Genomic DNA, 13,304 nt, shown 5'->3' on the forward strand with positions numbered 1-13,304 from the left:
CTTAATATCAGTGTAAAAACTATCAGGAATAGCTCCCATTTTAAAGGGTGCTGATTTTCATTTGTATGGAAGCTAAGAGCGGCCTTGCTTGATCTCGAGATCACAAGTTAATAATTTCATTAAATTGGCCTTTTGTTTTTTCGAGAATTGACATAAGGTTACCTTTTATAATAAGCAAACAAGCTGATATCTTGAGACAACAAAATAGTGGTGTCACAATATATCGGTATTGACAATAAGCAGCATATTTAAAAAATGAAATATTAACATCACATTGATAATACATATATGATAATATTATGTAAATATTTCAATATCCAAAGTAATCCAGCGCCTTGTGTTCCTGTTATTACAGGAATACTTGCTTTGACTGGGGGCCAATTTCAAACAAAAATTCCTAATTAATATATTAATTAGACCTCTGTCAGGGGTCTGGGGAATCCTGTCGACACGTTACACACAAGTTATTTTTTGTAGTTTTTAAATGCATTCTTGCACCTTATTAACATTAAAATACATTATCAGTCAGTTTTTTTGTTTTTTTTTTGTGAAATAGAAAATCATCGGGGGGCCACCCAGCACCCAGATTTGGTTGAGTATCACTGCATTATTGCTTTGTGTCTCTGTCCACGTCTGTACACTTATTGAGAGTAACTTATTTACCAAAAAAAGTTTCTGAATTTTCTGTAGATAATCACAATATCGTTCATGAAATCTTTCGGCCACAGTAATTTTGTGGTGAAAAAGTGATATTATGGCAGCCCTAAGACAAAATAATTGACGCACGATCTCGAGGTAACAACTATAAAAAAAAACTTTTAAAAAATGCAAGTATGACCGCTCTTGGCTTCCGTAATTTTTGCTTTAGTAGGGAACGGTTTCTTTTTTTCTTCTTCTTTATGTTACATAAACTGTGCTCTTGTCATTATTAAGGGAGCAATGCTGGACATAAGAGTTAAATTATACAGCAAAGTGTGCAATATCAGCAGTATAGAGGTGTTATTATTCAATGCAAAATGCTAAGCTAGCATGTAAACAAACCCACTGTTAATACAAAGGGCCCAAACTGTCACACGGTGAAGCCGCCTGTCCGACCCCACGCCGCTCACAGAGTGCCTCCTGGCCGACTGGCAGCATATTTATCTTTTTGTTTTTAAACATACTCATTTTATCATATTTATTACTTAGTTTAAGTGTAAATATTGGTTTGAAGATCATGATGTTAGAAAGACCTTTACTCTGCTCTCAAAGAAGACGGCGTGTTTGTGTGTTTCACGGGACGGGGGCGAGGACTGTTGTGAAAATGTTGTTTGTGTTAAATGACTTCAGAAAGATATACCGACTGCATGATTTATAAACTTATTTTTTCAACAAAAAATGCCCTGACTGATGTTTGTTTATTTTCTGACTCTGCTGCAGAGGAGGCTTCACGCTGAACGGGACAGGAATAGTGTCGGCATGTGAGGGTTAAGAATAGAGCGGCACGAAGCGGGGCTGCGTCTCAACAGTCATGAGGTTCAGAAATGTCACTGCTGCCAGAGGACAACGCGTAATTACAACACGAGGTTTTCCTCTGACCTTTGACCTGTGCGTCGAGGCAAAGTCAGATGTTAGGTCAAGGTAACGTCGATCACTGCTACGCTTCTTCAGTTACACGTTGACATAAAACTCTGAAAAAAAGTATTATTGCGTTTCGAAAGGTTCTGATAGAGAAAATGAAACAGGGGGTTCATACAGTCCTGGAAAAGTCATGGAATGTGCAAATGGCAAAAAAAGTTTGAAAAGTCCTTGAATATTGTTTCACAAACCTCTGAAGTAACACGTGATGTGTTCAGGGACCATCGGAAATTTGAAAATCCAGCAATAATTTCTGTTATTACACTTTCAGACTTTGATGAATGGTGTAATTTTTGGTGATTTTTAAGAAAAATGCCTTTCAGACCTACAGGGAAAAATAGTAATAATTTTAAAAATTCTAAAGAAAAAATGTAACAACATTTTTTCTTTCAAAAATTGTCAAAAAAATTCAAGAAGCCTTGTGGAAGGCATGGTTCTTTAAAAAATATAAATAAAAAAACAATTTTATTTTTTCTTTTAAAATTGCCAAAAATTCTATAAGCAAAAAATTTAACAGAAATTTAAAAAAAAAAAAAAAAAAAAGAAACAAAGAAAAAATGGTGTCAGTATTTCCCCTAAAAGAGTTTTTTACATTAACAAATCATTTCATTACACACAACAAAATTCCATGATTTATTCAACACTTTTTTTTCTTTTTTTACTAATTCCATGACTTTTGCAGGCCTGGAAAACAAGATTGTGCAATTCCATAACTATTCCAGGTTTTTCCATGACTGTGGGAACCCTGCTCAAACCTTTTTGAAGGCTACCCAAAGTGAGGGCAGCAGAGCACAAAAAAGTTTCAGCTCAGTTTTGTGCACGAGGAACAGAAAACGAGTATCGCTGAGAGCTGATCCTGCAGCTGCAGCCTGACGTTTAAATGACGAATGTCAGAGAGTTTACCTGCTGCCGCTTAATGAATGCACCTGTGACGGCCGCTCCGTGGTTCCTCTGCTGACTTAACGAGCCCAGTCAGTGCCATCATGGGACGCAGCTGGGCCCGGTGTGCACTCTGACCACGCTCGGATATTTGGGAAAGAGGGTCAAAGTTCAGGGCTCGGTGTTATGAAGACTGTGTGCATACTGCATGCAACAGTACTTTGTAAGGGCAGCCGTCAAACATGCTAAAAGTGAAAAGAAAAAGTATGAGATTCATAATTTGTTTTTATCCCTTTTTCACTCGTCTACACAGACGACAGATTTCTCCTAACCGTGCAACACAGTTAACTTATTGATTACTTTGTTGATGACTAAATCTCTTTATTGGTTAACTTTATTCGTGTGTCTCCCTCTTTTTCGTTCTTTGATTGAACAAAACAAAAAAAGAGGGTGGGAGATAGTAGGATGTAGGTGGAGGAGTAGGGAAGTGAATTTTAAAATGACACAAATTATCAGCCAGAAACTATAAATTATATCTGCTTATATGAGCTAAAATCTCATATCTACATTTTAACTATTTAATTTCTCATGTATGTTTTGTACCTGCAGCCCCGTCTGTTCGTGTGTGCTGTGCTGTTAATATTTGTGCTCCAGCGTTCTTCACATTCTTCATTTTGGTTGTCAAAAGGCAGTGGGGGAGGGGCGACACGAGTTTCTGACATTTTATTTTTATTCTGAAAATCTTTGGCAAGCACTTTGTCCTTCAGTTTAAAAGTGCTCTATAAACAAGGATTGATATTATTATTATTATAAAAACAGAAATTATCGTTTGATTTTCAAATTTATGACAGTGTTTGAACACATCATGTGTTATTATACAGGTTTGTGAATCCAATTTCCATGACTTTTCCAAAAACTTTCAGGGTATAGTTTCCAAAAACTCCTCCAGGCCTGGAAATTGCTAACTGCAAATTCCATGACTTTTCCAGGTTTTTCATGACCATACGATCCCTAAATAATAATAAAAAAAATAATAATTTAATAAAATAATGTAGAATTATATTCTCCTCTCAGTTATATTTAAGTACTTCATCAGGGACCAAGTTTAAAAAGTGTAATTTTTCAAGTATCCCAGTAAAACCTTTGAATTTCAGCTACTGAACGTGTAAAGAAAAACTAAACTAAATCCACCTCAGTTCATACAGACCTGATATCAACCAAAACAGCCACCTGATGTTTGTTTTTAAAGAACTTGAGTGACAAACACATCTGAACAATTGAATTTATTAAATAAAAAAAGAAAAAAATCACCATTAAATCGTCTACATTGTACAAAACAGAAGTCGAATGATCTCCGCTATCTGCCACTTTGCAAAGCAATAACGTCCCGTGTGTTTACTGTAGTAAGTCTGTAGTTTTCTGTGACTCGTCGTTAAAGCAGAGCGCACGAGGGGACAAATGAAGGTCGATGTTTGACAGCACGACGACGCCACACTGATGCTTTTCACATTTAGAGACCCCGAATGGCCCAAACTGCTTTGTAACTGGAGCCCCCCAAAAATCACACATTCAATCAGCTGTTTAATGTGAAATCAACGACGTACAGGGTCAGGAAAAAACCTCACGATGCTGCATGCATGTTGACGACTCCCACAGACATCTGCGTAAACATTATTTTAAATTTGACAGTTTTGAAACAGGCCCCTGGTGACGCTCAGACGCTGTTAATTTAGGCACTATTCACCCAACTGTGGTCACGTACACGAGTCAGAAAACGCTCAAAGCTCTGTAAGAAAATGGATTTAATTAAATCAAAAGACAGATTTTTTTAAACTCAGACAGTATTAGCCGGGGAAACAAAACACAACAGAGATATAAAATAAAAAAAACAAGAATTAACAAAATGCTATGACAAAAACAAAAGGACACAATCCTGGCTAGGCATCTTTTCTCAGAACAACGTGTGTGCTATGTTAGTCTCTTCTTAGACCGCTTTAATTTAACTTTACAGACATCGAATCTGCACATTTCTTTCTGTTGAGTGTTTTCGAGCAGAGGAGAGGAGGGGCGGAGGAACTGGGCTCGGTGGGATCTCAGACTGGGTGAATGGGGCCGATTCGGGCGAGGCAGACTCCTGCAGAAACCGCGGACGCAGAGGCAGAATCAGATGAAGTAGTGGAGGAGGAAGAGGAGGAGGAGGAAGAGGGGGGTCATGAGACATTTGCAGCTCCGTCGTCATCGTGTCCGGTCAGTTTGGGCAAAGTCTGGTGGAGGTGGGTGCAGTTTTCCAGGAGGATTTCTCCCCGTCCACCCAGCTCCGCCCGCTCTGCCTCTATTAGTCTGTACAACAAGTGAGCAGGGAGCCGCTTAGAAACCCATGCCTCCTCCCATACCGCCCATGCCGCCCATTCCTCCCATGCCTCCTCCTGGCATCTCCTTCTCCTCCTTGGGTATCTCCGTGACGACGGCCTCGGCGGTGGAGAGCAGGGAGGCGACTCCGGCGGCGTCCATCAGGGCCGTCCGCACCACCTGGAGAGAGAGACGTTACAGCGTGTTGATGAACATTTTTCACGTTAACAGTGTCAATAAATCACATGACTCACACATAATAAATATAAAACAATAAATCGCTAAATACAATCATGGTAAAAATAAATAAATAAAATCCACAAGAATTCACAAAAACAAAATCAAGAAAAAAAAAACAGCGATGTTATGCGATTTTCCTCTCGCGATAACCTTCCAGTAACCATGGCGATGGATGTCCAAAAAGTTGTTTCTATTGCAGCCGCTCGATAAAATCAGTCTAATATTGTTGTAATTTCTTTGTCTCGTAGAAGACTTAAGTCTCTTCCTCCGTCCACACATACCACGTTTTTTATGTTGTCGTGTGACTTTGTTTTACTTTTAAGCGAAAAAAAAAATGTTTCCACTGAAGTTTTGTGAAATATGGCTTTTTCAGACCGCCTGAAATACTACCTCATGCGAGCGTTCACACTTTTTTGCCATAGATGGAAGTTTTTTTCAAAATAGTTGTGTTGCGCGTTCACAATCGAGCCGTGTCGTGGGTGTCACCAGACACAAAAGGCTGCAGGTTTTGGAGCTCTGCTCTTGAAATGTGTCGTTCTCAGAGTTTTTACGACGTGTTTCTGCATCGCGTCGCTGCTGCGCGGACTCATCGGTGCTCGGCGATGAGCGAACGAGCTCCGTACCTTCGTGGGGTCGATGATGCCCTTCTCCACCATGTTGACGTACTCTCCCTGCATGGCGTCGTAGCCGAGCTCAGCGGACCCCTGCAGGATCTTCTCCACCACTAGCGAACCCTCCACGCCGGCATTCTTGGCGATGGTCATGGCGGGGATACGCAGCGCCCGTCTGATGATCTCCACACCTGTTCGAAAGGAAATCCGATTCATGAGAAGTTAAACTTACTTTGGAATAAAGAGCGGTGAGCTTCTTTGGCGATTTCAGCACCAAACAGAAGGAAATATTAATATTAACCCTGAAAAAACAGGACTGACATCACTTTAGACTCTTCCTTCACAAAAATGTAAACCTTGTGAAACCGCTTATAACAATTATAACATGGTGACCACGACAGTGAACAATTAGGCCCCAAAATTTCAATTCGATAAATTCTGAAAGGCAAGAAGAAAATGACCTGAAAATGAAGTGGGAGGGATTATGAGATAGTATCAAAATAATATATATAATATATTACATATTTTTATTTTAAAAAATGTATATTTTTTCCCCAATAACACAATTTTAATATTGTTTTATTATATCTTAAAATTGTATTACTGATCATTTTTTGGCACTTCCTTTAGGCAATTTTCCTGTTTGTTTGAGTTGTTTAGTTTTGATAATTGAAAAGTACCTGATAATAAGCAGGAAGGATTATTAGATATTATCAAAAAATACGGGATAATGCCCAGAGAGCAGTTTTTAATTTTTTTTTATTATATAAATTTTCTTTATATATAATTTTTTAAAATTGTGTATTATTTTTTCATTATAATATCATTTTAATATTGTTTTATTATGTATTAAAGTAATGTTACTGTAAAAGGCAATTTTCTCGTTTATTTTTGTTGTTAACTTTTCTTTTTTGTTGCGAATTTTCAGATGATTTTCTTGTAAATTTTTACTAATTTCTTGCCAATTATTGGGCCATTTGCTCAGTTTTTAAAAGCGTTACAAGAAGTAAAAGATCAATGTCAGAATATGAAAGATTGCGAGCGTGCAACAGCAGAAAAAATACTGCATTTACGACCAGAAAGCTAAAAAGTGTTTTATTCCAGAAAGACGTAAAAGAGAAATATTAGTAAAATCCAGCAGTTTTGGCGTATTTGTGCGCGTGTTTCACTCACCGATCTTCTGGTCAGCGTTGGCAGTTTTGATGGTGTCAAGCGACGGGATGCAGCGCAGCAGGGCGCAGCCTCCGCCCGGTACGATGCCCTCCTCCACAGCCGCCCGTGTGGCGTTCAGGGCGTCCGTCACGCGGTCCTTCTTCTCATTCACCTCCACATCGCTTGTTCCGCCGACCTGAAACGGAGAACATCACATCTTTGTTTCTCTGGAGCGAATCCTCGACAATCAGCAGAGAGCGCCGTCTGCGTCCCGAGCTGGAGACGTACCTTGAGGACGGCCACTCCGTCGGACAGCTTGGCGAGTCTCTCGTTGAGCTTCTCCTTCTCGTAGTCGCTGGTGGTGTTCTCCAGCTGCTCGGCGATCTCCACCGCGCGCTTCTCCACCTCAGCCGGGTTGCCGCCTCCCCTCAGCAGCAGCGTGTCGTCTTTGGTGATCTGCACCTCGCCGATCCTCCCAAAGTCGTGAGCCTGGATGTCCTCCAGAGCCAAACCCACGGCCTCATCTCCGAACACCTGCACCAAAAACAAGGAAATTACAAATATGTCCGCACGTCCTCTGTGACGTTTCAAAGTCACGCGCTGAGACGAGCGTCCGAATTTAACCCGAGAGGTTCAAACTATTCAGCAGAGGAGGAGAGAGTTTCAGCTCCGTCTACAAAGATGGAGCAAATATCGTTTCCTGACAGTGTTTTTTGGGGGTATCAGTCCCGATCTGATACTTTTACCTGCATGATACAGCTGCGTACATCAAGAACTTCAAAGTTATTAAAATCAGCCCTGAGAGTTTAAGCGTTTAACAGCTCTGCAAAGCATTGCAAGAACAAATGCTTGCATCCAGACAGTTCCTATGTTTGTTTGTTTTTATTTTATTTTTTACAAAATGAAGAAAACTAAAATATTTTTAAATGTCTATTATCACCAAAATAAAGAAAAACCAAGAAGTATTTTATAGGCTCTTTCTAAATTTCTAAAACTAAAAGCATTTTTATATGGTTATTATTAAAATTTCACTTTCCGCCACACGAACTGTCAGACTGAGTGAAGCGTGGACTTACGGTGCCCCCGGTGGAGACGGCCATGTCCCTCAGCTGATTCTTCCTGTTGTCTCCGAAGCCCGGAGCTTTGACAGCGACCACCTGGAGCCCGACCTTCAGCCTGGACATAAAGACGTTACATTGTTACAACTTTTACTTTTTCTTTTAATCGTGTGTAACTTCACTCCGTGTTCTGAGCCTAATGCGTGAGGCCGGAGTTGATTAACCCTTTGAAACCTGGATCTACATCACTTTTCTTCAGATTCTGATGCTTTCAGATGCCTTTCACAAGTATTTACACCTTTAAAATCTGAGCAAATAGGTTCAAATTCTTTGGAAAATACATGGAGAAAAAGCAATGAGCTACTTGCCAAGAAATGTCCTGCAAATTGAAAGAAATTCATATATTTAGATTTCTGGGGGAAATGTCCTGAGAGGTATATATCAAAACTACAATTTTTTATTATATTTTATTTTTTTTACAGAATTATAATTTTTAAGATTTTTTTTTCCAGGTCTTTTTTTTAATTTTAAACTTTCTTGGATTTTTTTTGTTTGATTTTTGTTTACGCTCATTTTCAGGTAATTTTCTTGTATGCAAATGCATGCAATTTTCTCTTTAAAATTACCAGGAATTTGTAGAAATAAAAAACGTTTTTTTAAGATGCAAGGGGAAAATTTCCAGATAACTATAAATCATAATTATATATTTAAAATTATTTTACAAAATTATTATAATTTTTAAGCATTTTTTCCAGTTTCTTTTTACTAATTTCTTGCTTCTTTCTGGGTCATTTCTTAAATGGCTCATTGTCCTCCTGCCATGTTTTTGAGAGAAATCAGGCTGATTTTCTCAGGTTTCAGAGAGTTTCTGTTACACATTCGCTGCTTTCAGCTCGTATAAAAAGCTCTCCTGTACCTGTTGAGGACGAGGGTGCTGAGCGCCTCTCCGTCCACGTCCTCGGCCACGATCACCAGCGGTTTGCGGTGCTGGTTGGCGATCTCCAGAGCGGGCACGATGCTCTGGACGCTGGAGATCTTCTTCTCGCTCAGCAGCAGGTAGGCGTCCTGGAACTCGCACTTCTGACCTGCAGACAGAGACGGCAGATTTTGGCGCGGCGGTTCTTTACGGACAACGTGACGGAGCGCAGCAGACAGACGGAGTTATTCGACATCTTTACCTTTGGCCGTGTTGATGAAGTACGGGGAGATGTAACCTCGGTCAAACTTCATCCCCTCGATGATCTCCAGCTCGTCGTGCAGAGTTTTCCCGTCCTGATTTTAAAGCAGATTACGTCACAGGTTAACTCTATTTTAACTCCTCCACAGTATTTAAGCAACCACTTCAGTTTTGACACTAACCTTGACGGTGATGACTCCCTTGCGGCCGACTTTCTTCATGGCGTTAGAAATGATGGTGCCGATCTCCACGTCTCCATTGGCTGAGATTGTAGCGACCTTTAGGACGTTATTAAATCAATACATTACAAAGACGTTTCGTAAGTGTTACTGTGACGGTTTACAGGGTTCAGACAGTTTTATCAACACCTTTTTTAAACGTGTTTCTCTGTTTTTTCAAGAAAAAGATGTTGGCTTTTCTTTTTCCTTAAAAATGTTTTTGGTGATTTTGGGGCATGGAAAGCATGTGTTTTTGTAATTTTTTTTCATTAAAATGTTCTGGCAATTTTTAGAACAATATTTTTTTATTTTAATTTCAAAATTTAATTCAATAATAGTGCATTTTTTTCTTGATCTATTAAAAGGCATGTTTCTTTAAAAATCACAAAAAAACCATTTATCACAGCTGGAAACTAAAAAACTGAAATTATTATTGCATTTTTACATTTAAATGTCCTATAACACATCATGTGTTAATATTCAGGTTTGTGAAACAAAATTCCATGACTTTTCCAGGTTTTTCGTGACCGCGCTTGTGAGCGCTCGTGTTTACCTGTGCGATCTCCTCGGGTGTCGTGACGGGCTTGGAGAGGTTTTTCAGCTCGTTGATGACGGTTTCTACGGCCATCATGACTCCGCGGCGGATCTCCACGGGGTTGGCGCCTTTGCTGATGTTGTCGAAGCCCTCCTTGGCGATGGCGCGAGCCAGCACCGTGGCGGTGGTGGTGCCGTCACCGGCCTCCTCGTTGGTGTTGTTGGCGACGTCCTGCACCAGCTTGGCACCGATGTTCTTGTACTTGTCCTTCAGGTCGATGCTCTTGGCCACCGTCACGCCGTCCTTGGTGACCTTCGGGCTGCCCCAGGTCTGCTCGATGATGACGGTGCGACCCTGGAATACAGACAGGAAGTGGTGAGGAACTTCGGAGTCGGTGAGTTCTGAATTACTTAATCTAATAGTGGATATGAGATGGTACCTTCGGGCCCATAGTGACCGCCACCGCGTCGGCCAGCAGGTCCACTCCCTGCAGCATGAGGGCGCGAGCATCTGCTCCGAATTTGACGTCTTTGGCGTAGGCTCGCGTCAGGTGAGGAGCCAGCGCCCTGCACACGGGCCTCACCTGCTTCATGACTGACGGCAAACGAAACATCTCTGAGGGGAGAAAAGACGCAGGCCGAAATAAATACAACAGTTTTTTTGGTCAACATAGAGAGCAATTACACACTGACTTTGGAAACATCTTGCTTTCACTGAACTTCAAAAAAAAAAAATTTTAAATTGCATTTTATAGTTATCTCCTTATATATAATTACACTGAAAAACAAATAAAAAATACATTTATAAAATTAGATTAAATAAATTAATAATTGTAATTTTCTTAAGTACTTTTAACAGAAAAAAATAGATAAATTAAAAAAAAAAAAATTAAAAATAGACGCCTAAAATGAAAAAATAAATGTATAAATTAGTTAAAAAACAAAACAAAACAAAACAAAACAAAACAAAAAAAAGCTGAGCTGAGCGGTACCCCTCTACCACCCGAACGAAAACCAGATGTGGCACAAGAATCATTTTATCTCAACGATCTTGTTTGTATGTTAAAAAAAAATAATAACAATAAATAAGTATACACACACATATGTATGTATGTATGTATGTATGTACATATATATGCAGCATTGAAGTAATGAGCACATAAATGCATATTTAAGTATATTTTAAGTATAAGTATATTCTTTTACTTGTAGAGTATTTCACTGTGATACTTTTACCTACATAAGAACAGTTTGAGTGCTTCTTCCACCACAGCCTAAATAATTATTCTCCAGACCCCCCCCACCACACACATACACACACACACACACACACTATGTGTCACAAAGGTTAACTGGACCTCTAGTGGTCAATACTGGTTTGACAAGCCACCAGTGAATGAATGAACATCCTTTAGTGTAAATAAATATCACAAAAACTTAAATGAATACAAACACAACACAAACTATTGTTACAATGGCAGTTTATATCTAAAAATAGTTATGCAAATTATTCTGTTGATTAGGTAACTTCCAAAAACCCCCTCAGGGAAAACAGTCGACACCATCTACAATCAGGGGTGGAAGAAGTATTCAGATACTGTACTTAAGTAGAAGTACTAATGTGATACAGTGAAAATATCTCAATACAAGTAAAATCCTGCGTTCAGACTTTTCTTAATGAAAAGTATGTATCGCCATATGAACATCGATTTGATGTTTTTGGGTTTATATTCCTGCTACATTAATGTTTATTGTTTATGTTTATTGCAAGATTTTTGTGAGGCAATACTTTTGCAATATTTTTCCAAATCTTTTTGAGTGGCAATATTTTGTCAATACATGTATCACGTATACAGCATAAAGTGTAAATGTATAAGGTGAGATGAATATTATAATATTTTCATGATATAAATTACTAAAATTACAAAACTTTTAGCAGCCTACTAATACATATTTTTTTCAGACCACGAACAAATTTAACTTAATAATAAATGTATAATGTGAGATGAAGAAAATGAAAACTTTTCATCATTAGATGAAACAGATGTTGACATAATTTGCAGTTAAAAAGTTAAAAAGTCATATCTGTTATCACAGTACTATTGCAACATGCTTAAAAGTCACAATAATATTGTAATGTGACTTAAATATCGTGATAATATCGTATCGTGGGGCCTTTGATTGATCTCACTGCTAATTCAATGTACATACAAAACATGTCCAAATATATAATAACAGTTTTTCTACTTAACATTCTTAATTTATAGATGAATAATGAATAATCCGAGCGGTATGTATTTTGTCCTTGGTCGTGACTCGATTATGAAATGCACCCCTCAAAACCAGTTCCTGGTTTCCCCCGCACGTGTGCGTGCTCAGGTCGTGCGTCACAAGGTCAAACTGTAGAAAGCATGTGCGGAACTGCCTCACCATCTCTGCTCAGCCCGCATAATGAATGACCATCACAGCGTCTGCAAATGTAACCGCTCCACGTGCGTTTAACCGACCAGAAACAATCATTAATGAGACACTTCCTGCTGCTGCGTTATGGTGGACATCAGTGAGGACAGGTTTCATCATGTCAGTCACGAGACATGGTTAATTCAATTAAAAATCTAACATCCGGCTGATAAAACACGTGATGCTCACAGACACGGTCAGTGACAGGCTGCAGTGATATTTCACCCTGTGTGTCCTCGCAGTGATGAGTAAAAACCTGTTAGCTGTGAGTCTAAAGCTGAGCTGCTCTCACAGCTACAGTGAAAAAACAGCGTTCACGAAAAGGTTAATAGCTCGTTACATTAGCCGCGTGCGCTTTCAAAAGCTTTATAAAAACTGTCAGCACTTACCTGTGAGGGGAAAAGAGCTTGTCGGTGCTTCGAGGTGCGCTTCTGTAAGACGGAGAGACGGACCGAGAGGAGGGAAAAGGACGAGCCGTGTGGATGAGCTGCACAGAGGGGACTGCACATGGCCTTTCACATCCGGGTGATATACCGGCCCGCCCCGGACCATGAATAACCACATACACCAGTTTAGGTAACTGCTTTTATACATTACATTATTTTAAATCAATAAATCAAACGATTTAAAATAACATTGAAACATTGTAAAGTAACGAATCATATACCATAAAAAAATCATAAACATAAAGCCAATGGGAGGCTATATATATATGTATATATGTACACACACACACACACACACACACACACACACACATATATATATATATATATATAAACTCATTGGCCAAGACAATGTATATTATAATATTTTATTCTTAACAATATATAATTATTATTATTATTATTATTATTATTACATTAATTCGTTTTTTATTTCTTATCATTTCATTTGTTTGTTTTTCATTTTAATTGTTTAACATATGTTGAATTAGGCCTACATACAAGAGTTAAAGATTATTGCACATTTGAATAATTGTTGTTGAATTATTGCACCAATTATTGCA

The 13,304-nt window shown here is 38.9% G+C and overlaps 1 protein-coding gene across 1 annotated transcript; it reads right to left on the reverse strand.

Moving 5' to 3' along the window:
- Nucleotides 1–3,764: 3,764 nt before the first annotated feature.
- On the reverse strand, nt 3,765–12,842 carry hspd1 (heat shock 60 protein 1). Its single transcript, XM_088083717.1, has 11 exons — nt 12,685–12,842; nt 10,276–10,451; nt 9,855–10,190; nt 9,266–9,361; nt 9,085–9,178; nt 8,823–8,991; nt 7,925–8,024; nt 7,137–7,382; nt 6,870–7,044; nt 5,709–5,887; nt 3,765–5,025 (listed from the first exon to the last, which is right to left on the reverse strand). The coding sequence occupies exons 2-11, from the start codon at nt 10,447–10,449 to the stop codon at nt 4,864–4,866; spliced, it is 1,731 nt and encodes a 576-aa protein (XP_087939843.1). The 5' UTR covers nt 10,450–10,451; nt 12,685–12,842; the 3' UTR covers nt 3,765–4,863.
- Nucleotides 12,843–13,304: the final 462 nt, after the last annotated feature.

The sequence above is a fragment of the Plectropomus leopardus genome, chromosome 10 (assembly GCF_026936395.1).
Source record: "Plectropomus leopardus strain MGB_pleo_1.0 chromosome 10, ASM2693639v1, whole genome shotgun sequence".
Taxonomy (NCBI): domain Eukaryota; kingdom Metazoa; phylum Chordata; class Actinopteri; order Perciformes; family Serranidae; genus Plectropomus; species Plectropomus leopardus.